Raw genomic sequence first — 27,825 nt, 5'->3', positions numbered from 1 at the left:
TTATGTTTGGATATTGCCACCTACCAACACATGCACACGGCACAGGCAGGAAGATGACCCATGTAAATTTCTTTTAAACAAAGAGTTATATTTGCATTGTTTCTTACCAGAACACCCTGTGTGCTTCCTCAAGACATACTTAACTCTTTCCTCATAAAACTTCTAAAAAAACACTTTTGAACAATTTTGAAACCTACATTGTTTACAGACATGTTTGTTAGCCATCAGTGGTCTTCTTACTGTAGCAATGCTTGTTTCTAGCCACATTACCACAACAGAGTGTGGAATAGTGTGAAACTGTCAGCACAAATGTGTAGAGGTGCCTGTAATGAAGCTAGAAATAGCAAACATGATGCCATAACTTGAAATTATTCACACACACACATATATTTTCAATTATTTTGGCTGATAAGGCATCTGTTGAAGTTGACCCTGGCAAGGTTAGAAATATGCTGGAGTTAACATGAGGTCACTGGATTTCTTGAACTAATCACAATGATAAAAGTGTAACAGATGCAACAAAGCTAACAATAGTCATGTAGATGTCAGTCAAACAGCCTGTAGACACTAGGGGTATTGCGTTATACCAGTATTGACGATAATCATGATATTTAAAAAATGAAATATTGATATCATATAATAATATAATATAATATAATATACATATGATAATGTAGTGTAAATAATCCAGCGCTTCTTAAAACCCCTTAATGTTGCGACTGTTAAATACACAACTATGCTATGTACACAACTCCTGTCTTTAAGTGGGTACCCATGTGACACATCTTTGGAAAGCTAAGATTCTTGTGATTCAACTGATGCAAACCATTTCAAGATACTATCGCAACAGCAAGTACAATCAACGATTCTGTCAGACCACCAAAAAACAAACAATTACAAAATACACGCTACTCATCCATGAAGCCTCATATTATTCTGCTGACTGATGCAAATCCAACAAAAATGGTCCAATCCAGTAAAATATTTAGTCCAAAACACATTATTACATCAATAAATATCCACAAACGGCTGTTGCATCATGTAAATATTATCTTGGTATCAAAATGGCGGTTGCACTCTGACCTTTCAATTGACACCTCACTTGACCCAATAGGAGCTTCCATGTCCTGTCCACAGCCTGCAATACCCAACGAGAGTCCGCACTGAAAGGGGGTGCCTACCCCTCTTCTTCTCTATAAAGACCGAGCCAGTAGGAACAGATTCTGCCAATAACTGGCGCTTCAAATAGCCAATGAAATTCCAAAAATGACCATATGCTGCTTTATTGCTTTTTATAAAGCCACAACATTGAAATTGTGCAAATATAAATAGTTTGCTGTGATTTACTTTTTATATGAACTGTTTTTACACCGTAACACTTGTTTTGACTCTTTTACATGCACAAAGTTTAGTTTCAAGAGGGGAAAAGCACTATAATGTGTTTATGCTTCAGTTACTCTGAAGCAGGGGTTATTTGGTGTCTCTAAATGGCCTTTTTTGGAAGACGGCTACACATACTCTTAGAAAAATGAGTAAAATATTTATTTTCTGTAGCATGTACAGTTATGGTTACGACTCTCTTTCCACCTCCCTACACTCGTATTTTGAGTGTAATCCATTTGCCAGAAAAGAAGCAAAACATACAATAAACAAAGTTAAAGATTTGACTGATAGCATTTTCTTTTCAAATTTTCTATAGATATCGCATTAATATCATTATCTTGAATTTTTTCATGTTGTGAAAATCTGATATCATGACAGCCCTAGTAGACATCCACACAGATATGAGAATCAGCCACAACAAGTTAATTCATCTGTGTGTGTGTGTATTATGGGTGCGCAGGGCTTTTAATGGGAAGTCAGCTTATACATTGGAGCTCTTTACTGACCCACAACAAATAGACCTAATGGCTGCATGCAACAAAATCATCATGTCTTCACAGTAAAGACAAAACCCCAATGATGTTTTTGGGTGCACTGGCATATAACTTGATAGCTAAAGGGAAACAACATAGTCACTGCTGGAGTTGGAGCTGTATTTTTCATCTTTCAGTGTAGGCTAGCTGTTTTGCTTTCAGTGTTTGCATTACATTAAGCTAATCTCATCCTGAACCTGATGTTTGTGTTGTTTTGTTTGTGTAATCTATACAAAAGTAGATGAATAGCCTAATGAGCATGTCACTAATTTAATTTCAAATCTGTATTTGTTAGAATTTGGATGTTCAAATCAGGCTTAAGAGGAGGATACATAAGAAATAACATTAACTACAACATAAGTGGTAGCCTACAGGTTTCAGGGGCAGTTGCAGGGGAAAGCCAGAGCAAATGTGACCAAAACCACACAGTGTGTGTGCCACAGCTACTGAGACAAAAGCTGTGGTGGGCCATTTCTCCGCCCATTGACCCACCACTGAGGCTGTTTACTCAGAATAGACCTGACTGTAAGCTTCAACAGGATATACTGTAGGTAGTGAGATTAAAGCAGGAGAAACAAGCTGCTAGAGCTTTCGGCAGGCTAATTTTTATTGAACAAATTGAAATTATTGTTTGAAATGTTCATTCTAAGTACAAATAATGTCTATGTCTGTTTTTAACAGTGAAACCATAGACACATGAACAGATTATAGCAAGGTGCAGGTCGAGCAAACTTTTACTTTCAGATCATGGGTCAAACCAACTGGGGTGGGACCAGTGAATGAGTAGCACTCCCCCTCTCACAGCAGCTACCAATGAAAACAACAGATTACATCGAAAGCCCAACCACAACAATGCCTAACTTTCAATGCGTCATTTCTTGGCCGTCGTTGCTTGTCCGTGTGTGTTTATCTGTGTCTGTTTGTGTGTCGGTTGCCAGCAGTACTGTGCAACAAAAGAAAAAGCAGAAAGCACAGAGCAGGACACAGCACTGTGTCTGGGAACCACTGGTTAAACTGTATGGTAATTTTAATGTGTCATATCAACACTTGTAGTAGTAAGAGGGTTAGGGTTAGTTTTTTTTGTCAAACTCAACCACAAACAGAACAAGTGTTGCTACAGTTTTGACCCTTTACATTACCAATCTATCTACTTTCATTATCTTTCATTCTCATTCTCATTCTCTAACTCTACACCTACATACAAGTAGGTGAAGGAAGTAGTGTCAGAGACCTCCACTTTTGTATTTTTTTGATACCAGAGCCTGTGGTGTTGCACTTGACTGCATTACAGTGTCAGCTGGTTCTGTCTTGTTATTGTGAATGTGTCCACCACTGTTCATGGGGAAGCAAGGTGGCATTTTTACTGTTTTACTACATGTGAAAAGCTTTCTTTTATTACAAAAAACACCCTTTTGGGATAGCCTGTCAGTGATTAACATGCTGCCTCTCAACAAGGTCTTGGGTTCAAATCTCAACTGGGGTATTTTATTTGTGATTTTCTCCCTTTTTTACACAAGTCCCCTTTCTCAGATCAAAACATACAGGTTAGCTAAGTCAAAAATTCTAAACTGCCTGCAGCTGAATTAGTTTCTGTGATAGCGCTGTGATAGAGTTGTGCTCTGCTCTTCTTTCACCAGCCCCCTGACTAGAATCGTCAGCTCTTCCTGCAGATGTGACTGACAGGCACAGTGGGCGGGAACATCTGGATTGGCTCCTCCCATAACATGTAAGACATCCCCTTCTGTCTTTGTGTATCAGTGTGGCAAAGGGCTGGATGCATTTTTTAAAATTTAATATTAGATTTACTAATTTCCTATTTAACTGAGTGCTGCAGATAATATTGCAGGATTTCACACCAGACTTAGAGACTTAGGCCTCTTTATTTACAGATATGCAGTATTTTGGCTGATATTAATATTTAAAGGCTAGTGGCATCTGTACCCCCTTTAAAATGTAAATTTAGCTAGCGAAAAGTTTATTGCAAATCTTATCTTCTGTTTGGTGAGTCATATGACTTAAAGACTGCAGTGATGTACAGAAAGAGCAAATTACATATGTTTTGATCAAATCCAATCTAGTTGGTGCCATGCTGTAGTGCAAAATTATTGGATCACCAAAAGACACTATTTTATTCACTATTTTATGTTCATTGCTAATTAAAAGGTAATATTGTCATTTTTATATGAGTCCTACAATTCTAAAATACACATCTTGCACATGGAAATAAGTAATTTGATTCAATTCACTTCAATTTTATTATATATTATAGCGCCAAATAATAACAAAAGTTATCTCAGGTCACTTTTCACATAGAGTAGGTCTAGACCATACTCTTTAATTTACAGAGACCCAACATTCTCCCATGAGTAAGCACTTGGTGACAGCAGCAAGGAAAAAACTCCTCTTTAACCGGAAGAAACGTCAAGCAGAACTGGGCTCTAGGTGGGCCTTGACTGGTTGGGTTGAGAGACAAAAAGGGAGGGAGGGGGAGAGGGGGGAGACAGACACAGAGAAGCATAATAACAACAAAAATAACAATAACAATGATGATAATAATAGAGATATGACTAGCAATAACAATCAATAGCTAGCAATAATAGCCAGAGAAGGTGTCCAGACAGGATACCCACAGGACCACGCCATCATCCATCAGACTCTGAAGTTTCTGCGAGACAAGAAAGCACAAAATCTCTGGGGAGGAAGCCAAGTTAGTAACATGCATTAATGGTGCATGAATGCATACAGATGGAGAGGAGGAGAAGAGAGGAGCTCAGTGCATCACAGGAAGTCCCCTGGCAGTCTAGGCCTATAGCAGCATAACTAAGGGTTGATCTAAGGCAAGCCTGGCTGGCCCTAACTATAAGCTTTATCAAAAAGGAAAGCTTTAGGCCTAATCTTAAATGTAGAGAGGGTGTATGCCCCCTGGAGCAAATCTGGAAAATGGTTCCACAGGAGAGGGGCCTGATAGCTGAAGACTCTGTCTCCCATTCTACTATTGGAGACTCTAGGAACCACAAGTAAGCCTGCATTCTGCGAGCACAGTGTTAAAGTGGGGTAATAGGGTACTATGAGCTCTTTAAGATATGGTGGTGCCTGACCATTAATGGCTTTGTAGGTGAGGAGAAGGATTTTAAATTCTATTCTGAATTTAACAGGAAGCCAATGCAGTGAAGCTAAAATGGGAGAAATGTGATCTCTTTTTCTAGTTTTTGTCAGTACACACGCAGCTGCATTCTGGACCAGCTGGAGAGTCTTTGGAGACTTATTAGGGCATTTTTGCAATATTATGTAAGTGAAAAAAGTCCTTTGAGATTTGTTTTATGTGGGGGTTAAAGGACATATCCTGATCAATAACTCCCAGATTCTTTACAGTGGTGCTGGAGGCCAGGGCAATGCCTTCTACTGTTACTATATATCATTAGGTAATGTGTTACTAAGGTGTTTAGGGCCAAGCATAATAACTTCAGTTTTGTCTGAGTTTAGTAGCAGAAAATCGCAGGTCATGCAGGTTTTTATGTCCTTAAGGCATGCTTGAGTTTCATTAACTGGTTAGTTTAATCTGGTTTCATTGATAAATGTATTTGAGTATCATCCGCATAACAATGAAAATTTATGGAGTGCAATATTACACATTACACTTTAATATTACCTAAAGGAAGCATATATACGGTGAATAGTATTGGTCCAAGCACATAACCTTGTGGAACTCCGTGTCTCACTTTTGCCTTCATGGAGGATTCATCGTTAACGTGTACAAACTGAAATTGATCTGATAAATAGGACTTAAACCAGTTTAATGCAGTTCATTTAATGCCAATTAAGTGTTCCAGTCTCTTAATAGGATGTGATGGTCAATGGTGTCACATGCGGCACTAAGATCTAACAAGACAAGTACAGAGAGTCCTTTGTCTGAAGCCATTAGGAGATCATTTATAACTTTCATCGGTGCTGTCTCTGTGCTATGATGTGCTCTAAATCCTGACTGAAAATTCTCAAATAAACTATTGTTATGGAGAATGTCATACAACTGATTGGCAACTGCTCTCTCGAGGATCTTAGAGAGAAAGGGAACATTAGATATGGGTCTGTAGCGGGCTAAAATGCCTGAATCAAGAGTATGCTTCTTAAGAAGAGGTTTAATTACAGCTACTTTAAAGGACTGTGGTTCATAGCCTGTTACTAAAGACAGATTGATCATATCTAGTAAAGAATTGCTAACTAAGGGTAAGACTTCCTTAAGCAGCATAGTTGGGATGGGGTCTGAGAGACAGGGTGATGGTTTAGATGAAGACATTGTTGAACTTAGTTGAGGAAGGTCAACTGGAGAAAGACAGTCTCAATATATATCAGGCTTTACAACTGTTTCTAAGGTAAGTAGTAAGTATTATATAGACTTTTCTACAGTAGGTACTGACATTAACATCCAGTGCTAATGTTCAGTTCCAGTGCAGGAAGTAGTGTGCAGTTCATGAAGTATGGTGTCTGTCATCTGCCAGACATCTGTCACAGTATGTCTGTCATCATACTGTGGTTTATTGCCATTACAATGATCTTTCCCAAACAATAACGAAGTAGTTTTACTTAAAATCCCCTCCAGACATGTTGTAAGATATATACTCTGCTGAGAATAATAACTTGTCTAATATGTTTTTTCCAAAAATAAAAAAGTCCAATTTTCTAGTTAAAATCCTTAAAATGACCTTCTCCCTCATTGAAAAATCTTTGAATATGCCATTATTGTTCATTTCAAAAGTAGATAAATGTGAAAAGAGCCTTCTAGTATCAAACTCTGCACATATATCATTCTACACCGTGAAGGCTGAACATCTAACTGAAGGAACAAGAAGTAAAACACATTTTTGAGTGGAGGAGGACTTTAAGTTGCTGTAATGAAAATATGTATTTATATATACTGAACAATTGAAAACTCCAACATTAAACATAGTCTTGGGTTTGCAGAATTACTCAACATCAAAGTTGTTGTCACTGAACTCTTGTTGGTTTGATTTTGAGTTTGATAGGGTTAGTATGGACCAAAAAATGGGATAAATTGTGCTGGAAATCACCCCAACAATCACAAAAAAAGTTTTATGAACAAGAGTGTTTAAGATTATTGTAGTTCACATCAAGATTGAATGAAATCATCTCTTGTGTTTACTCTCAGTGTCAGTAATAGAAACCCACCATGAAACATGAAACAAAAGCTTGCTGTTGGTGTTGTTTCATGTGTTTAGGTTGGAAAGATGTTTGATATTATTTCCACTGTGGTAGTACAATGAAACGCCAACATAGCGAGCAGCCAATCAGATTGTTCTGAAATTGTTCCCTCCCATTTCATATGATTACATTAAGGGGGATCATCTTCTGATACTGTTTAAATTAACTGTTTTCTTACATGAGTTAACAAGAAAATGCTGTTTGTATTTTATATCCTGCTCATGCTCAGAGTTGGGCGTAAGTATAAAAAGTCAGCTTCACTCTGGATATTTCAATTATATTGTCATCTTCTTGAAGCAATTCAGCAGAAAGCATATATGATTTTATCTGTCTGTTGTTCATTATTGCTCTGTGTCTTTTTTTCAGGATGTGCAGACGATCAGATCTTTGTGACAAAGACTGCTGATGTTGGAGATGATGTGACTCTGACATGTACCCGTCAGAAAGCTGAGTCTGGAGCAACAACCTTGTTCTGGATCAGGCTTGTTGCTGGAAATGTACCTGAATTCTTGGGAGGAACATATGATTTTGATTACGTTGGTGTTAATAAGACTACTCGCATTACAACAAAACAAGAGCCTGGAAAATTTGTCCTGGATATTAATAAAGCTAAGCTAAGCGATGCTGGACTTTATTACTGTATAAAAGTAGACCTACTTAACATGACATTATTAAAAGGAACATTTCTGAGGATTGAAGGTAAATAAAAGTCAGTGAGCGAAGATTTCATGTTCCTTATATGTAATCATCAGCTTATCTGCTTACATTCAATACCATTTATAACAGCAGTTTTCGTGTATAAATGAATGTGTGTAACTGTTTTCATTAAAGTGAGTAAAACATGTTCATAATTTGTATTTTCACTTCCCCAGGACCAGAACTTGATATCACTGTCATCACTCAAGACTTTCCATCTAATCCAGTCCGTCCAGGAGACTCTGTGACTCTCCAGTGTTCAGTGCTCTCTGACTCTGAGAATAAAAAGTGTCCAGAAGAAGACACAGTGTACTGGTTCAGAGCTGGATCAGATGAATCTCATCCCAGTTTTATTTACGCTCATGGAAACAGTGGTGATGAATGTGAAAAGAGTTCTGAGACTCGCTCTCCACAGAAATGTGTCTACAGCTTCTCTAAGACCGTCAGCTCTTCTGATGCTGGGACTTACTACTGTGCTGTGGCCACATGTGGGGAGATAGTATTTGGAAATGGAACTAAACTGGACATTGAAGGTAACTTCATTTCTCTATAATGGTGAAATTATCCTATCTATGTGTTTTATTAGGAGTTAAGTACAATCCATTTAGATCAAAAAACATTTGTTCTTCTTCTTATCAAATACCGTAAATTAGTTATTGCTATTTCGTAACCTTAAATTATTTATTTTATTTCTTTTTTTCATAATGCTTCAGTTGTCAGCTGGTGGAATTTACAAAAGGCCAACACAATTATCTACCTGCTGTGTGCTGCTTTGGCTATAAATCTGGTTGTAACAGCCTTCCTCATATATCGCATCAAGAGAAAATCTTGTGATTGCTGGAACGGTAAGAGAAATTACTCAGACATTAATCTATCAAACAGTATTTAAAAGCAGCTATAACATCTTTAGATTGACATCAGTGCTGTGTATAAGTCATATTATTATTATTTTATAATCCAGCTGCTGTTTCTCTGCAAACAAATGCTGAAACAGCCAGTGGTGGTCAACAAAGTCAGCAGGTAAGGAATTTAAAGATAATATGTAATTTGAAAAGCATGTTTTATCTGTTTGCACATCCTTACATTGACTTACCATCTCACAATATTTTGGATTTATTTCCTCAGAGATATGAGAAGTCATTGGTTTATTCTGCAGTAACCTTTACCAAGAAGAAAGCTGGCAAAGCAGGGAGAAGGAATGCAAAAGCAGCAGAAGAAAATTCTGTCTACAATACTGTCAGGGCTTAGGGGTCAGATTAATTCACACACCAGATTGTTTCTCATATAAAGTTTTTCTCTGTCACATTATCTGTAAAAATAGTGTTTAAACTGCTCTAGTACATGCCTTTCACCTCTGAACTCTGTAACGTAATGATTTTTAATTTTGGATGAAATATGTCTTGTGTATCATTCTGTTTGTATCATTGTTTAATATATTTATTACTTCAAAAAGAAAATGATGCAAAAATAAGAACATTTAATAGTTAAACATTTAGAATAGCCTTTGGCATACTATATCTTTTAAATGTTGTTTAATGTTTCAAGCTTGTGATGACACCCAAACTGGCTTTTTAAAAGATTAATCTTGAAAGAGTTGGTTTGAAATTAATTAGCCATGAGGAAAGTTTCTTATATGACCCTCATCTATTATCAGTGCCATTAAATTGATGTTTGTGTACATGTTTTACTTTACTTTTAAATAAACAAATATGCATCATGAAATTTGAATTTTGAAGAGAAAAGCAGTTGAGATTGTTCGTTTTTCTCAAGAACTGAATCTTTCTCAACTTTTGAGAGCAGTCTGTCTGGAAATCTGCTGGGTGCAACACTTTTCAGAAAACACACATTCTGACTGATGTTCAACTTCCTCCTATCCCTGTCTGTGCACATTATACTGTAACTCTAAAACAAGCTAAGCTACGGACCTCTGCAGAGAACTGGGAAGCAGTGTAAAGGTCCCGCTCTGCCTATAGAGAGGGGTGTTGCTGGTTGTGGTAATCTGATCTAACAATAGAGTAAACACACTGTGTGTTCTCTCTCCTCATTTTATTTCCTCTTTTCACTTTAATTGTGGGTAAATCCAGCGCTGCATAGTTCACTTCCTTTGCTTCACCATCCTATAAAACATAAAGTATTTGTGTGTTATTAAATAATGTAGAGATTACAACCATAACATTGTTACCTAAACAATAAAGTTACTCTCTTAGATGGCCTATTTAATCAGTGTCATTAGCCTACATGTGTGTTATTGATTATTCATTCCTCTGTCATGAATATTTACCAGAAGCATAATTACCAGGTTGTTTGATTGATCCACCGTTGATGTTTCAAGATTATGAGAGGCTCCTGCTGCTCCTGTTAATAAAAGTAAAACTTTGAGTGTGTTCACAGTGGTAATATGTTTACTGATGTCATATCAGGGAACTTTGTGTCATTAAAAAACAGAAATGAACAAAACAAGACTTTGATCACATTCATAAGGTCTTCGTTTTACAGTTACACACTTGTGATGTGCCCAGCTTCAGTCCCTTGTGGCCCCTGAGCACTGAGCAGACACTAGTGAAGTGCTTTGCTCATTGAAAACTGGATTGTGACATCATGTAAAATGTGAACTGAAATGTTCAATACACATATACAGTGCTGCTTGAACGTTTGTGAACCCTTTGGATTTTTCTGTATTTCTGCATAAATATGACCTAAAACATGATCAGATATTTACACAAGTCCTAAAATTAGATAAAGTGAACCCAATTAAACAAATGAGACAAAGAAAAAACTTTTATTTATTAAGGAAAATTATCCAAACTTACATATTTTTAGGAGGCAAAATTATGTGAACCCTTGCTTTCAGTAACTGTTGTGACCCTCTTTTGTAGCAATAACTTCAGCAAACGTTTCCAGTAACTGTTTATCAGCTCTGCACATTTGCTTGGAGGAATTTTAGCCAATTCCTCTTTACAGAATAGTCTCAATTCAGGAGTGTTGGTGGGTGTCTTTGCATGAACTGCCTGCTTCAGGTCCTTCCACAGCATTTCTTTAGGATTAAGGTCAGGACTTTGACTCGACCATTCCAAAACATTATCTTTCTTCTGCTCTAGCCATTCTTTGGTAGAAGCTAGTTTGGGAAATTAATATAATTTGACAAAAATATAAATATTTTATAGTGACCTCATAAAATGGTTCGCTTCTTAAACGTTTACAATATTGTAACACTACAAAAAATAATGTTCACAAAGATGAATTTTATTTTGACACTTTTTAATTGTAATAGTGACAAACAATGAAAAAGCAACATCTAACACTCACTGAAGATGCTGTTATTAGTCTTTGGAGCCATTTCTGAACAAACTACTGTGTCCAAACTCTTCATAATGATTAAACATGTCACCATGCAGCAGTGTGGCTCATTGATATGTTTTTAATAGTTTTTGGATACGATGGAAGTCTACAGCACAGATGAATAGGATTCGGATACACAGACAATACTGTGGGATTAATTCATTGTTGGTTTGGTCTCTGTGCATGTAAATTGTTGACAATAAGACAGATATATAAAATGACCAGCCATGTCCTTTCAACTCAGATTCAAGGTGATCACAGAGAAACTCTCCCACTTCAACAGATGAATGTGAAACCAGCATTTGAGTGTCAAACTCTGCACATACATCATTCTGCACAGTGAAGGTCTAACATCCAAATGAAGTAAGAAAAAGCAAAACACATTTTGAGTGGAGGGGACTTTAACTGAAACAAAAAAGTAAAATATAGTGAACCTACCGTTGCAATGTTCACAAACTCTCCTCCCATTAACGTAGAAAATAAGGACGGCAATCACAGTCACACAGCAGGCCAACAGTGCTCCAAGTACAAGAACAACTGGATCCAACTCTGATCCTGGAACCAAAATATTTCCAAGGACACATTAAACATTATTTATTAATGGACTGTCAAGAGTAATCATTTGCTATTAGAAACTGAGTGAGAATAATTACATTTTGTCAACAATCTAAATAACTGTTGAATTACTGTTGGAACAACTGTTAGGTATTTTACTCTTTTTACTTTTACTTTCTATGTGCATGTTTACTAGAATATTTATAGTATTTAGTCAAAAGTATGATCTTATTTTATTTGAGTTTTGGGTGAAATGCAATGTATGCATGAAGTATTATTATGGATGAATTAATCCTTTTTCAATATTTCTGAATGACAAACTTACATAATGGGATAATGATTAGATTTTGTTGACTTTTCGCTTCATGCTCCGACTGTTTGGTATTTTCCTGACCTTGAAACTCACTTTACCTGTCTGTGTGGCAGAACACATGGTGCACAGGTGTGAGTTTCATTCAAATGAAGGAGCATAAAGCAAGTTGTTTTATTTTGGTTGGAATTTGATTAGAATTATGGATGAAATAGTGTTGGTCCGATTCAATCATATAAACGTCTTCACCAATTTTTTTGTTTTCATTTCTATCACTATCATAGTAGCCTAACTAACTGATGAAGAATCCTACACCATCTGTCTTTGGCTGCAGATTTGTGGTGATGAGTGTTCATGGTGTGGCGCAGACATTTCCTGAAGAAAAGCTTTCCCTTTGTTCATCTCTCATTATCATGCTTAACTGTGATTGGCACAGCTGTTTCTGAGCTAAGACCATGAATGTGACTGGCTGAGAGAGTATTTAATAATCACCACACCAACTGATCTTTATTCACCCTCACCCAGCCTTTTTGCACTTGGTGCTGCTGCACACACATAAACCAAAATAGCACGTGTGCATGAAGACGCCCACACAGTCAGTGCACCCAAGACCTACCACACTGCACTTGTTGTTGCACTTGTGAAGTTAAAATAGGGCTCTATGAAACCTTCTTAAAAATTTTAAGAAGTATAAAAAATACCTAATTAAAATTTTTGTAATGACATATACTCCTTCTCCCTTATTTAAAATTCAAAATCTATGAATATGTAAATATTGTTCATTTCAAAGGCTCAACTACTGGACGCAAGATGTTTCCAACTTTTCCAAAGAGTCAATTCTTAGTGTATGTGCACCGAAGGCTTCAAGTTTCTACACTACACTTGTGTAGGATACAAACTGGACCAGAATTGGCTTCCAAACTAGTTGTAAAATCACAACAAGTCTGCACATACATCATTCTGCATGCTAACATTCAAACATCCAGTTGAATTAAGAAGAAGAAGAACATATTTTTGACTGGAGGGGGAATTTAAACTTTGGAGAAAGCAACAAACTAATGATACATTAAAAAGCCAAAATCTAATATATTTTAAGCAGGCTGAATATATTTATGCAAAATCTATTTATGATTTAAATACAACTGTAAATACATACTTGTATCCACTTTAGTTCCTTCACCAAACAGGATCTCTCCACATGTGACCACAGCACAGTAGTAAGTCCCAGTATCAGAGGAGTCCTGTATAGTTTTGGACAGACTGTAGACACAGCTCCTCTCCACAGGTTTATCACTCCTGTTCCTGTGAGTGTAAATGATGCCTGGATGAAATCCTCCTGATCCAGCTCTGAACCAGTACACACTGTGTACACCTGGACACTGATCTGTGTTTTCTGTTGTGTTCTTGGAGAGCAGTGAACATTGGAGAGTCAGTGCGTCTCCCAGCTGGACTGATGCTGTCTCCGGACTTTGTTTCACATAGACTGATTTCTGCTGATTGTTGTCTGTGTGATTCAGTAAAACAACATTAAAAAGAAACGCAACAAAAGGAATTTACAATCTAAATTATTTGAATGACTTCAAAACGTAAATGATCATTAAAATAAGGCACATATTATTTTTACCGTTCACAATCAAGAATGTGCCATTGACGAAAGTCGGTGAAAATGATGTTCCTTTCTGACAGAAATATGTTGCTTCATCCTCTTTGCTTACATTTCTGATGATGAGAGAATACTGAGCATCCTCTTTTGTGACAGTGAAACGAGACTCTTTGAATTGGTCACTGACTGTTACTGTGCCGATGAGTCCAGAAGCGACTGTTTGGCCCATATGTCCAAGAGACTGCTTATACCAATGAATGAAGTTGTCATTCTCAGAGAATGGACATTGAAAAGTAACATTGTCACCAAGTTCAACCAAAGTCAAAGAGATCAGGTGATGAACCTCTGCAGTCTGAATCAGAGCTGAAGAAAAACAAAAAAGATTCACTAGACAACAGCATGAAAACAGTGAAAAATGCACATTTTTACAAGGCCTTGTCTCATATGCATCTTTATCACAGACTGCTCCGATTAAATGGTTTTTCACATCTGATGAGAATTGTACTTACACACTGCAGTAAGAAGAATCAAAGCAGCCAGTCGTCGGATCATTGTGGTACAGCTCTCTTGTCTTTCACAACTGATGTCTTCTCACCCAGATGGAAGGTTTGGTCACAAGGTAATCAAGTTTTACAAAGTGGAAATCATGGTGATTGGCTGAAATGCAAAACATGATCCTCCCCTTTAGACAAATCAGTGATCTATTTTCCATTGATAAGAGATGTACATGCGTATAATTGTGTTTCTGTTGTGTTTCTATTGTTTTCAAAGTATTCTCTATATTCTGACCACTTGAACTATAATTAAGTTTAATATCTTTGTGTCTGTAATTCCTGTTTTTGTGTTTTGCTTAGATTAGCACAAACATAGATGCCTTTGTCTAACAACTGTGTGTGTGTATTTAAAGATAGAGCTATGGAGCAATGTTTTTACCTTTATGTTTGGATATTGCCACCTACCAACGCATGCACACGGCAAAGGCAGGAAGATGACCCGTGTAAATTTCTTTTAAACAAAGAGTTATATTTTCATTGTTTCTTATCAGAACACCCTGCGCGCTTCCTTTAAACATACTTAACTCTTTCCTCATAAAACTTCTAAAAAAACACTTACTTAATATTTTGAAACCTACATTGTTTACAGCCATGTTTGTTAGCCATCAGTGGTCTTCTTACTGTAGCAATGCTTGTTTCTAGCCACATTACCACAACAGAGTGTGGAATAGTGTGAAACTGTCAGCACAAATGTGTAGAGGTGCCTGTAATGAAGCTAGAAATAGCAAACATGATGCCATAACTTGAAATTATTCACACACACACATATGTTTTCAATTATTTTGGCTGATAAGGCATCTGTTGAGGTTGACCCTGGCAAGGTTAGAAATATGCTGGAGTTAACATGAGGTCACTGGATTTCTTGAACTAATCACAATGATAAAAGTGTAACAGATGCAACAAAGCTAACAATAGTCATGTAGATGTCAGTCAAACAGCCTGTAGACACTAGGGGTGTTGCATTATACCAGTATTGACGATAATTGTGATATTTAAAAAATGAAATATTGATATCATATAATAACATAATATAATATACACATGATAATGTAGTGTAAATAATCCAGCGCTTCTTAAAACCCCTTAATGTTGCGACTTTTAAGTACACAACTATGCTATGTAAATGGACTGTACTTGTATAGTGCCTTTCTAGTCTTCCGACCACGCTTTTTACACTACAAATCACTTTCACCCATTCACCCATTCACACACATTCATACGCTAAATGGGGCTACCCAGGGGCTACCATGCAAGACCAATCAGAGAAAGCTAACCATTCACACACTGATGGCACAGTGTATGAATGTGTATGATCAGTGAATGAATGTGAACATCAGGAGCAATTTGGGATTAAGTGTCTTGCCCAAGGACACATCGGCATGTGTACTGGAGGAGCCGGGAATCGAACCGCCGATCTTCCGATTAGTGGACAACCCTCTCTACCTCCTGAGCCACAGCCGCCCCTGGCTCTTGCATCATGTAAATATTAGCAACATCTTGGTATCAAAATGGCGGTTGCACTCTGACCTTTCAATTGACACCTCACTTGACCCATGTCCTGTCCACAGCCTGCAATACCCAACGAGAGTCCGCACTGAAAGGGGGTGCCTACCCAGAACAGATTCTGCCAATGACAGGCGCTTCAAATAGCCAATGAAATTCCAAAAATGACCATATGCTGCTTTATTGCTTTTTATAAAGCCACAACATTGAAATTGTGCAAATATAAATAGTTTGCTGTGATTTACTTTTAAATGAACTGCTTTTCCACCATAACACTTGTTTTGACTCTTTTACATGCACAAAGTTTTGTTCAAGAGGGGAAAAGCACTATAATGTGTTTATGCTTCAGTTACTCTGAAGCAGGGGTTATTTGGTGTCTCTAAATGGCCTTTTTTGGAAGACCCTTAGAAACATACCCTTAGAAAAATGTGTAAAATATTAATTTTCTGTAGCATGTACAGTTATGGTTACCGACTGTCTTTCCACCTCCCTACACTCATATATGGTTATCTTTATCTTATATATGGTTATTTCTTTGGCCACGATAATTGTGTTGTGAAAATCTGATATCGTGACAGCCCTAGTAGACATCCACACAGATATGAGAATCAGCCAAAACAAGTGAATTCATCTGTGTGTGTGTGTATTATGGGTGCGCAGGGCTTTTAATGGGAAGTCAGCTTATACATCGGAGCTCTTTACTGACCCACAACAAATGGACCTGATGGCTGCATGCAACAAAATCATCATGTCTTCACAGTAAAGACAAAACACCAATGATGTTTTCGGGTGCACTGGCACATAACTTGATAGCTAAAGTGTGACAACCCTTCCACTCCACTAGATGCTCCTGCGTTCCGTTTGCTGTTTCCTTTTGTCTTGCAGGATCCGGGGCAGGGTGGAGGATCATCATCGCCATCATGAGCCACACCTGGGCCCGGTGTGGTCGTGACTTTAAAGCTTGGCCTTCGACAGAGTTTCTCTCTCCTCCTTCATCTCGCCTCTTCCATTCCGAGCGGGGCACGGCATGGCTGTTTTGTTTTTTTGTTTGCCGACACACACATCCACACATGCCTACAGTACTGATTACTGACTTCCACGTTTTTTTCATTCTCATTTATTATTTTGTAAATAAACACTTATCCTAAGTTGCAAAAACTTGTCTGGTTTCCCATATTTTGTCACAGCCTATGAGCTGGGCTGTGACAAAAGGGAAACAATTTAGTTACTGCCAGAGTTGGAGCTGTATTTTTTGTCTCCCAGTGTAGGCTAGCTGTTTTGCTTTCAGTGTTTGCATTACGTTAAGCTAATCTCATCCTGAACCTGATGTTTGTGTTGTTTTGTTTGTGTAATCTATACAAAAGTAGATGAATAGCCTAATGAGCATGTCACTAATTTAATTTCAAATCTGTATTTGTTAGAATTTGGATGTTAAAATCAGGCTTAAGAGGAGGATACATTAGAAATAACATTAACTACAGCATAAGTGGTGGTTTACAGGTTTCAGGGGCAGTTGCAGGGGAAAGCCAGAGCAAATGTGACCAAAACCACACAGTTGTGTGTAATATGTTTCTTTGTTAAAGAAAATGTTTACTAAAAAATGCAGTATAAAATGTAGGGAGACAGCTACTCAAATGACTAAACACCTCCATCTTTCTTGTTTCACAGCACTTTGTAAAGGTATTCTGCACATCTGTCTTGAGAACAATTGAGCAAAGTCACATGCAACAGCTACACTGAGAAAAAAGCTGTGGTGGGCCATTTCTCCGCCCATTGACCCACCACTGAGGCTGTTTACTCAGAATAGATCTGACTGTGAGCTTCAACAGGATATACTGTAGGTAGTGAGATTAAAGCAGGAGAAACAAGCTGCAAGAGCTTTCGGCAGGCTAATTTTTTATTGAACAAATTGAAATTATTGTTTGAAATGTTCATTCTAAGTACAAATAATGTCTATGTCTGTTTTTAACAGTGAAACCATAGACACATGAACAGACTATAACAAGGTGCTCAAATAATAATCGCGCAAACTTTTATTTTCAGATCATGGGTCAAACCAACTGGGGTGGGACCAGTGAATGAGTAGCACTCCCTCTCTCACAGCAGCTACCAATGAAAACAACAGATTACATCGAAAGCCTAACCACAACATTGCGTCATTTCTTGGCCATCGTTGCTTGTCAGTGTGTGTTTATCTGTGTCTGTTTATGTGTCAGTTGCCAGCAGTACTGTGCAACAAAAGAAAAAGCAGAAAGCACAGAGCAGGACACAGCACTGTGTCCGGGAACCACTGGTTAAACTGTATGGTAATTTTAATGTGTCATATCAACACTTGTAGTAGTAAGAGGGTTAGGGTTAGTTTTTTGTCAGACGCAACCACAAACAGAACTGCATCTTCAGACAAGTGTTGCTACAGTTTTGATCTTTTACATTACCAATCTATCTACTTTCATTATCTTTCATTCTCATTCTCATTCTCTAACCCTACACCTACATACAAGTAGGTGAGGGAAGTAGTGTCAGAGACCTCCACTTTTGTATTTTTTTGATACCAGAGCCTGTGGTGTTGCACTTGACTGCATTATAGTGTCAGCTGGTCCTGACTTGTTATTGTGAATATGTCCACCACTGTTCATGGGGAAGCAAGGTGGCATTTTTACTGTTTTACTACATGTGAAAAGCTTTCTTTTATTACAAAAAACACCCTTTTGGGATAGCCTGTCAGTGATTAACATGCTGCCTCTCAACAAGGTCTTGGGTTCAAATCTGAACTGAGGTATTTTATGTGTAATTTTCTCCCTTTTTCACACAAGTCCCCTTTCTCAGATCAAAACATACAGGTTAGCTGAGTAAAAAATTCTAAACTGCCTGCAGCTGAATTAGTTTCTGTGATAGTGCTGTGATAGAGTTGTGCTCTGCTCTCCTTACACCAGCCCCCTGACTAGAATCGTCAGCTCTTCCTGCAGATGTGACTGACAGGCACAGTGGGTGGGTCATCATTGATGATGTGGAACATCTGGATTGGCTGCCTCCCATAATATGTAAGACATCCCCTCTGTCTTTGTGTATCAGTGTGGCAAAGGGCTGGATGCATTTTTTTTTAAATTTAATATTAGATTTACTAATTTCCTATTTAACTGAGTGCTACAGATATTATTGCAGGATTTCACACCAGACCTAGAGACTTAGGCCTCTTTATTTACAGATATGCAGTATTTTGGGTGATATTAATATTTAAAGGCTAGTGGCATCTGTACCCCCTTTAAAATGTAAATTTAGCTAGTGAAAAGTTTATTGCAAATCTTATCTTCTGTTTGGTGAGTCATATGACTTAAAGACTGCAGTGATGTACAGAAAGAGCAAATTACAGGCAGTCTAGGCCTATAGCAGCATAACTAAGGGTTAATCTAAGGCAAGCCTGGCTGGCCCTAACTATAAGCTTTATCAAAAAGGAAAGCTTTAGGCCTAATCTTAAATGTAGAGAGGGTGTCTGCACCTAGGACCGAATCTGGAAAATGGTTCCACAGGAGAGGGGCCTGATAGCTGAAGACTCTGCCTCCCATTCTACTATTGGAGACTGTAGGAACCACAAGTAAGCATGCATTCTGGGAACACAGTGTTAAAGTGGGGTAATGGGGTATTATGAGCTCTTTAAGATATGGTGGTGCCTGACCATTAACGGCTTTGTAGGTGAAGATAAGGGTTTTAAATTCTATTCTGGATTTAACAGGAAGCCAATGCAGTGAAGCTAAAATGGGAGAAATATGATCTCTTTTTCTAGTTTTTGTCAGTACACACGCAGCTGCATTCTGGACCAGCTGGAGAGTCTTTGGAGACTTATTAGGGCAGCCTGATAATAAAAAATTGCAATAATCCAGCCTAGAAGTAACAGATGCGTGGACTAGTTTTTCTGCATCTATTTGAGACAGGATGTGCCTCATTTTTGCAATATTATGTAAGTGAAAAAAGGCAGTCCTTGAGATTTGTTTTATGTGGGGGTTAAAGGACATATCCTGATCAATAACTCCCAGATTCTTTACAGTGGTGCTGGAGGCCAGGGCAATGCCTTCTACTGTTACTATATATCATTAGGTAATGTGTTACTAAGGTGTTTAGGGCCAAGCATAATAACTTCAGTTTTGTCTGAGTTTAGTAGCAGAAAATCGCAGGTCATGCAGGTTTTTATGTCCTTAAGGCATGCTTGAGTTTCATTAACTGATTAGTTTAATCTGGTTTCATTGATAAATGTATTTGAGTATCATCCGCATAACAATGAAAATTTATGGAGTGTAATATTACACATTACACTTTAATATTACCTAAAGAAAGCATATATACGGTGAATAGTATTGGTCCAAGCACATAACCTTGTGGAACTCCGTGTCTCACTTTTGCCTTCATGGAGGATTCATCGTTAACGTGTACAAACTGAAATTGATCTGATAAATAGGACTTAAATGCAGTTCCTTTAATGCCAATTAAGTGTTCCAGTCTCTTAATAGGATGTGATGGTCAATGGTGTCAAATGCGGCACTAAGATCTAACAAGACAAGTACAGAGAGTCCTTTGTCCGAAGCCATTAGGAGATCATTTATAACTTTCATTGGTGCTGTCTCTGTGCTATGATGTGCTCTAAATCCTGACTGAAAATTCTCAAATAAACTATTGTTATGTAGAAAGTCACACAACTGATTGGCAACTGCTTTCTCGAGGATCTTAGAGAGAAAGATTAGATATGGGTCTATAGCGGGTTAAAATGCCTGAATCAAGAGTAGGCTTCTTAAGAAGAGGTTTAATTACAGCTACTTTAAAGGACTGTGGTTCATAGCCTGTTACTAAAGACAGATTGATCATATCTAGTAAAGAATTGCTAACTAAGGGTAAGACTTCCTTAAGCAGCATAGTTGGGATGGGGTCTGAGAGACAGGGTGATGGTTTAGATGAAGAAATTGTTGAACTTAGTTGAGGAAGGTCAACTGGAGAAAGACAGTCTCAATATATATCAGGCTTTACAACTGTTTCTAAGGTAAGTAGTAAGTATTATATAGACTTTTCTACAGTGAGTACTGACATTAACATCCAGTGCTAATGTTCAGTTCCAGTGCAGGAAGTAGTGTGCAGTTCATGAAGTATGGTGTCTGTCATAGTCTGTCATTATACTGTGGTTTATTGCCATTGCAATGATCTTTCCCGAACAATAACAAAGTAGTTTTACTTAAAATCTCCTCCAGACATGTTGTAAGATATATAAAGAATACTCTGCTGAGAATAATAATGTGTCTAATATGTTTTTTCCAAAAATAAAAAAGTCCAATTTTCTAGTTAAAATCCTTAAAATGACATCTCCTTCTCCCTCATTGAAAAATCTTTGAATATGCCATTATTGTTCATCTCAAAAGTAGATAAATGTGAAAAGAGCCTTCTAGTGTCAAACTCTGCACATATATCATTCTACACCGTGAAGGCTGAACATCTAACTGAAGGAACAAGAAGCAAAACACATTTTGAATAGAGGAGGACTTTAAGTTGCTGTAACAAAAATATGTATTTATATATACTGAACAATTGAAAACTCCAACATTTAACATAATCTTGGGTTTGCAGAATTACTCAACATCAAAGTTGTTGTCACTGAACTCCTGTTGGTGTCCTGTTTGATAGGGTTAGTATGGACCAAAAAATGGGATAAATTGTGCTGGAAATCACCCCAACAATCACAAAAAAAAGTTTTATGAACAGCAGTGTTTCGGATTATTGTGCTTCACATCAAGATTGAATGAAATCATCTCTTGTGTTTACTCTCAGTGTCAGTAATAGAAACCTACCATGAAACATGAAACAAAAGGTTGCTGTTGGTGTTGTTTCATGTGTTTAGGTTGAAAAGATGTTTGATATTATTTCCACTGTGGTAGTACACAGAAACGCCAACATAACAAGCAGCCAATCAGATTGTTCTGAAATAGTTCCCTCCCATTTCATATGATTACATTAAGGCGGATCATCTTCTGACACTGTTTAAATTAACTGTTTTCTTACGTGAATTAACAAGAAAATGCTGTTTGGATTTTATATCTTGCTCGTGCTCAGAGTTGGGCGTAAGTATAAAAAGTCAGCTTCACTCTGGATATTTCAATTATATTGTCATCTTCTTGGAGCAATTTAGCAGAAAGCATATATGATTTTATCTGTCTGTTGTTCATTATTGTTCTGTGTTTATTTTTATCTTTTTTTCAGGATGCACAGACGATCAGATCTTTGTGACAAAGACTGTTGATGTTGGAGATAATGTGACCCTGACATGTATCCGCCAGACATCTGAGTTAAAAGCAACAACCTTGTTCTGGATCAGGCTTGTTGCTGGAAATATACCTGAATTCTTGGGAGGAACATATGATTTTGATTATGTTGGTGTTAATAAGATTACTCACATTACAGCAAAACAAGAGCCTGGAACATTTGTTCTGGATATTAATAAAGCTAAGCTAAGCGATGCTGGTCTTTATTACTGTATAAAAGTAGACCGACTTAACATGACATTATTAAAAGGAGCATTTCTGAGGATTAAAGGTAAATAAAAGTCAGCAAGCAAAGATTTCACGTTCCTTATATGTAATCATCAGCTTGTCTGCTTACATTCAACACCATTTATAACAGCAGTTTACATATTTACATTTTAATGTTTCCGTAGTTTATAAGAAAGTGTTCTTCATATATGAATGAATGTGTGTAACTTTTTTCATTAAAGTGAGTAAAACATGTTCATAATTTGTATTTTCTCTTCCCCAGGACCAGAACCTGATATCACTGTCATCACTCAAAACTTTCCATCTGATCCAGTCCGTCCAGGAGACTCTGTGACTCTCCAGTGTTCAATGCTCCCTGACTCTGAGAATAAAAAGTGTCCAGAAGAACACAGAGTGTACTGGTTCAGAGCTGGATCAGATGAATCTCATCCCAGTTTTATTTACGCTCATGGAAACAGTGGTAATGAATGTGAAAAGAGTCCTGAGACTCACTCTCCACAGAAATGTTTCTACAGCTTCTATAAGGAGGTCAGCTCGTCTGATGCTGGGACTTACTACTGTGCTGTGGCCACATGTGGAGAGATATTATTTGGAAATGCGACAAAACTCAACATCGAAGGTAAATGATCATCTTTGTATGTGTTTTCTTGGGAGTAAATTACAATACATTTAGATCAACTATCAAAAAACATTTGTTGTTCTTCATATCATCTTATCAAATACCATAAATTATTTATTCCTTTCTCTTAACCTTAAATTGTTTCTTTTATTCATTTTTTTTTCATGATGCTTTAGTTGTCAGCAGGTGGAATTTACAGCAGGCCAACACAGTTATCTACCTGCTGTGTGCTGCTTTGGCTATAAGTCTGATTGTAACAGCCTTCCTCATATATCGCATCAAGAGAAAATCTTGTGATTGTTGTAACAGTAAGAAATATTACTCATTACTCAACATTAATCTATCAAACAGTATTTAATAACAGCTATAACATCTTTAGATTCACATCAGTGCTGTGAATAAGTCATGTTATTATTATTATTATTTTATAATACAGCTGCTGTTGCTCTGCAAACAAATGCTGAAACAGCTAGTGGTGGTCAACAAAGTCAGCAGGTAAGGAATTTTAAGATAATATGTAATTTGAAAAGCATGTTTTATCTGTTTGCACATCCTTACATTTACTTTCCATCTCACAATATTTTGGGATTTATTTTCTCAGAGATATCAGGACTCATTGGTTTATTCTGCACCAACCTTCACCAAGAAGAAAGCTGGCAAAGCAGGGAGAAGGAATGCAAAAGCAGCAGAAGAAAATTGTGTCTACACGACTGTCAGGGTTCAGGGTTCAGATTAATTCACACACCAGATTGTTTCTAATATTACGTTTTTCTCTGTCACATTATCTGTGAAAATAGTGTTTAAGCTGCTCCAGCACATGCCTTTCACCTCTGAACTCTGTAACATGATGATTTTTCAATTTTGGATAAAAGATGTTTTGTGTATCATTCTGTTTTTATCATTACTTCAGAAAAGAAAATGAATCATCATGCTGCAAAATAACAACATTTAATAGTTAAACATTTAGAATAGTCTTTAGCATACCATATCTTCTATATCTTGTTTACTGTCCCAAGCTTGTGATGACACCCAAACTGGCTTTTTAAAAGATTCATCTTGAAAGAGTTGGTTTGAAATTAATGAGCTATGAGGAGAGTTTCCTATTTGCCTCTTTTATCTGATCTGCATTTTTAAGGCTTGAACATCTCATATGACGCTTATCTAGTATCAATGCCATGAAACTGATGTTTGTGTACATGTTTTACTTTAGTTTTAAACAAACAAATATGCATCATGAAATTTGAATTTTGAAAAGAAAAGCAGTTGAGATTGTTTGTTTTTCTCAAGAACTAAATCTTTCTCAACTTTTGAGATCACTCTGCCTGGAAATCTGCTGGGTGCAACACTTCTCAGAAAACACATTCTGACTGATGCTAAACTTCCTCCTATCACTGTCTGTGCACATAATATACTGTAACTCTAAAACAAGCTAAGCTACAGACCTCTGCAGAGAGTTGGGGAGCAGTGTAAAGGTCCTGTTCTGCCTATAGAGAGGGGTGTTGCTGGGTGTGGTAATCTGATCTAACAACAGAGTAAACACACTTTGTGTTCTCTCTCCTCATTTTATTCCCTCTTTTCACTTTCATGTTGGAGAAATCCAGCGCTGCATAATTCACTGCCTTTGCTTCACCATCCTGCATAAAATATGATATTTGTGTGTTAATAAATAATTTAGAGATTAGGACTGTAACATAATTAACTAAACAATAAAGTTACTTTCTTATGTGACTTATTTAATAAGTGTCATTAGCCTAAATGTGAAATGTGTTATTGATTATTCATTCCTCTGTCATGAAAGCAGTAGATATGTTATATTATTGAACAGGACTGTATTAAAAATGTGAGCAATATCAACAAGTACCGACTTAAAATCATTTGGTGCACTTGTTCATTTACTTTATTTCATGCACTTTATAATGTTCCTATAATATTTCTATAGTGACATATCTGATTATTTTACATCGTCTTAGAGAGTTTAACACACTTATTTTAAAATATTTCTATGACATTTCTCAGTGACCTATTTTGTATTTATAACTCTTGACTTTATCCATGTTTATCTCATAGGAACAAATGTTATGTTACTTAACAGTAAACTCACTTTACTTAAGGAAAAGGGAAAAAGTGGGCAAAATATTCATCACGCTCCCACTTCAAGATCACTACACCTAGTCAGTGAAAGCAGGGAAATACACCACCACATATTTACCAGAAGCATAATTACCAGGTTGTTTGATTGTTCCACAGTTGTTTTTTCATGTCCAAGATCATGAGAAGGTCTTGCTGCTCCTGTTAATAAAAGCAAAACCTTGAGTGTGTTCACAGTGGGAATATGTTTCCTGATGTCATATCAGTGTGTTTGTGTCTCATTAAAAGACAGAAATGAACTAAACAAGACTATGATCACATTGATAAGGTCTTGGTTTTAAAGTTAGACACTTGTGATGTGCCCAGCTTCAGTCCTTTGTGGCACCTGAGCACTGAACAGTCACTGGTGAGGTGCTTTGCTCATTGGAAACTACAGACAATACTTGTAAGGCAAAATAATTGGAGCACCAAGGTACATCCCCAGTCTGATCTGCCACCACCACAGCCACAATATCCTTCTCTACCTCGCCCCTCAACACTGATTATCGGAAGCTCCATGGTAAGGAACATCAGAGCCAAAGGTGCCCACATGTTCTGCTTTCCTGGAGCCTCATCTCATTGACAAAAACTGTCATAATCCCAGGGTACTTTTTAGCGTATTAAAGTCTGTCACCTCCTCTACTCCCACCTCATATTATGAAGCATCTGTCTCTAAATGTGAGGATTCCTACAGTTCTTTAAAGACAAAGTACTTAGCATCAGAGCTAGTATCATTCCATTTGTAAATAGCCTGTCCATCTCTTCTGAGAACACCGCAGTTCTAAATTCCCTTAACTCCATCACACTACCAGAACTTCATCATATCATCTCTTCTATGAAAACCTCCACCTGCTCTCTTGACATTATTCCAACTAAACTCCTCAAAGACGTTATTGGCACCATTGGCCCCAGCATTCTTTCAATTATCAGTAGCTTCCTGGAAACCAGCCAGTGTCAAGCCACTTTTAACAAAACAGAATCTAGACCCTACAGTCCTCAGTAATTACAGGCCAATCTCCAAACTCCCCTATCTTTCTAAAATCCTTGACACTGTAGATTTTAATCAACTGTTGTCCCACCTGGCTCGAAAGGGCATCTTTGAAAAATTCCAATCCGGCTTCAGACCTCTTCATGATACAGAATCTACATTACTGAGAATAATAAATGACCTCCTTTTATCTGCTGACTCAAGTAACTGCTCTGTCCTTTTGCTCTTAGACCTAACTGCAGCCTTTGACACTGGAGATCATTCCATTCTCATTCACAGGTTAAACCAGTGGGCAGGGGTTTCTGGCCCCGCATTAAACTGGTTCTCTTCATATTTGCCCAACAGATCCTTCAGTGTCTCTATTAGCAACTTATCTTCTTCTTCTGCCCCCTTGTCCTATGGTGTCCGCCAAGGCTCTATTCTTGGTCCAATCCTGTTCTCCTTCTATTTGCTTCCACTAGGTCACATTAATCAAATGTGCATTTCTTTCACTGCGGATTATGTGGATGACACACAGATCTACCTCCATCTAGAGCCCAATAACTACAACAAACTAAACAACCTCAATAACTGTCTTCAAGACATCAAATCCTGGATGGCTGCAAATTTTCTCCACCTCAATGAGAATAAAAAGTTATTTTATTTGGACCACAGAATTCAACCAAAATTATTTCTCCTCATCTTGGCCCATTGGTGCCGTCTGTTAAATCACATGCATTTTTGATTCAAGATTGAAGTTTGACAAACAAATAAATCAGGTTGTAAAGTTAAGTTTCATGCAGCTCCGTGTCATCTCCAAACTCAGATCAGTTCTCTGTACCACTGACCTGGAGAAAGTCATCCATGCCTTCATATCTTCACACCTTTATTACTGCAACTTGTTATATTTTGGTATCACACAATCTTGTTTATCACAATTCCAACTAGTTCAAAATGTAGCAGCACGAGATTTGACAAGGTCAAAAAAGAGGGAACATATCACACCCATTCTTGCCTCTCTACACTGGCTGCCTGTTAGCTAAAGAACTGATTTTAAAATGCTGTTTGTTTACAAAGTGTTTAATGGATTTGCCCCCTCTTACATTACAGAACTCCTATACCCGTATCACACTGTCAGAGAACTGAGATCATCTGACCAAAGACTACTGTCTATCCTTAAGTCCGGGACAAAGTGCTACGGGGACAGGGCTTAGTCTATTACTGCCCCACAATTATGGAATTCTCCTCCTCCCACCATCCAATTCTCCCCCATCATTGAGATTTTCAAGTGTCATCTTAAGACATACTTCTATTCATAAGCCTTTAACTGTGACTAACTTAATCCAGCCCAGATGTTTTTCCTGAAGTCTCTGTAAGTCTGTCTCTTGTTTCTCTCTTTTCTCTGTTTTGTTTTGTCTTCCTCTCTGTGTGCTGGGAAGCACTTAGGATCAACTGTGTTGTGTGTAAAGTGCTATATAAATAAAGTTGATTTGATTTGATTTAATTGAAACAAAAAGTAAGATATGGTGAACCTACCATTGCAATGTTCAAAAACTCTCCTCCCATTAATGTAGAAAATAAGGACGGCAATCACAGTCACACAGCAGGCCAACAGCGCTCCAAGTAGAACGACAACTGGATCCAACCCTGATCCTGGAACCAAAAAATTTCCAAAGAGACATTAAACATTATTTATTAATGGACTGTCAGGAGTAATCATTTGCTAATAGAAATTGAGTGGCATTAATTACATTTTGTCAACAATCTAAATAACTGTTGAGTTGGTGTTGGAATAAGTGTATTTTACTTTTTACTTTTACTTTCTATACGTAGAGTATGTGTATTGTTTAGTCAAAAGTATCCTCTTCTTTCATTTGAGTTTTGGACTTCACAAA

At 37.3% G+C, this 27,825-nt stretch overlaps 3 protein-coding genes and 2 long non-coding RNA genes across 5 annotated transcripts; 3 read left to right on the top strand and 2 right to left on the bottom strand.

The window, feature by feature from the left end:
* Positions 1-7,720: 7,720 nt before the first annotated feature.
* LOC122990554 lies at positions 7,721-9,286 on the top strand. Its single transcript, XM_044363928.1, has 5 exons — positions 7,721-7,832; positions 8,006-8,362; positions 8,543-8,674; positions 8,791-8,849; positions 8,955-9,286. Exons 1-5 carry the CDS (start codon positions 7,796-7,798, stop codon positions 9,075-9,077), a joined length of 708 nt encoding a protein of 235 aa, XP_044219863.1. The 5' UTR covers positions 7,721-7,795; the 3' UTR covers positions 9,078-9,286.
* On the bottom strand, positions 9,211-14,235 carry LOC122990549. The gene is made up of 6 exons (XM_044363921.1): positions 14,146-14,235; positions 13,658-13,999; positions 13,190-13,537; positions 11,607-11,723; positions 10,126-10,184; positions 9,211-9,946 (listed from the first exon to the last, which is right to left on the bottom strand). Exons 1-6 carry the CDS (start codon positions 14,186-14,188, stop codon positions 9,797-9,799), a joined length of 1,059 nt encoding a protein of 352 aa, XP_044219856.1. The 5' UTR covers positions 14,189-14,235; the 3' UTR covers positions 9,211-9,796.
* Positions 14,236-21,669: 7,434 nt separating this feature from the next.
* On the top strand, positions 21,670-22,844 carry LOC122990115 (signal-regulatory protein beta-2-like). Its single transcript, XM_044363236.1, has 3 exons — positions 21,670-21,788; positions 21,928-22,260; positions 22,480-22,844. The coding sequence occupies exons 1-3, from the start codon at positions 21,746-21,748 to the stop codon at positions 22,842-22,844; spliced, it is 741 nt and encodes a 246-aa protein (XP_044219171.1). The 5' UTR covers positions 21,670-21,745.
* Positions 22,845-22,954: 110 nt separating this feature from the next.
* Positions 22,955-23,528, top strand: LOC122990557. The gene is made up of 3 exons (XR_006405406.1): positions 22,955-23,144; positions 23,273-23,331; positions 23,438-23,528. It is a non-coding gene; the product is annotated as an uncharacterized LOC122990557 (long non-coding RNA).
* Positions 23,529-23,578: 50 nt separating this feature from the next.
* On the bottom strand, positions 23,579-27,570 carry LOC122990555. The gene is made up of 3 exons (XR_006405404.1): positions 27,467-27,570; positions 25,061-25,125; positions 23,579-24,470 (listed from the first exon to the last, which is right to left on the bottom strand). It is a non-coding gene; the product is annotated as an uncharacterized LOC122990555 (long non-coding RNA).
* Between the last annotated feature and the right edge of the window lie 255 nt (positions 27,571-27,825).

The sequence above is a fragment of the Thunnus albacares genome, chromosome 10 (assembly GCF_914725855.1).
Source record: "Thunnus albacares chromosome 10, fThuAlb1.1, whole genome shotgun sequence".
Classification (NCBI taxonomy): domain Eukaryota; kingdom Metazoa; phylum Chordata; class Actinopteri; order Scombriformes; family Scombridae; genus Thunnus; species Thunnus albacares.
This window is presented reverse-complemented; position numbering and strand designations above follow the sequence as displayed.

Bases quoted from the DNA above. Each gene is read 5' to 3' on its own strand.
- LOC122990554 (XM_044363928.1), top strand. From the start codon at position 7,796: ATGACATTATTAAAAGGAACATTTCTGAGGATTGAAG. The intron at 7,833-8,005 runs GTAAATAAAAGT...TCACTTCCCCAG, and splicing joins AACATTTCTGAGGATTGAAG to GACCAGAACTTGATATCACT. The intron at 8,675-8,790 runs GTAAGAGAAATT...TTTATAATCCAG, and splicing joins ATCTTGTGATTGCTGGAACG to CTGCTGTTTCTCTGCAAACA.
- LOC122990549 (XM_044363921.1), bottom strand. From the start codon at position 14,188: ATGATCCGACGACTGGCTGCTTTGATTCTTCTTACTGCAGTGT. The intron at 13,538-13,657 runs GTAAAAATAATA...TGAATCACACAG, and splicing joins CACATTCTTGATTGTGAACG to ACAACAATCAGCAGAAATCA. The intron at 10,185-11,606 runs GTAGGTTCACTA...TTTTATTAACAG, and splicing joins AGTTTGTGAACATTGCAACG to GAGCAGCAGGAGCCTCTCAT.
- LOC122990115 (XM_044363236.1), top strand. From the start codon at position 21,746: ATGCTGTTTGGATTTTATATCTTGCTCGTGCTCAGAGTTGGGC. The intron at 21,789-21,927 runs GTAAGTATAAAA...TCTTTTTTTCAG, and splicing joins GCTCGTGCTCAGAGTTGGGC to GATGCACAGACGATCAGATC. The intron at 22,261-22,479 runs GTAAATAAAAGT...TCTCTTCCCCAG, and splicing joins AGCATTTCTGAGGATTAAAG to GACCAGAACCTGATATCACT.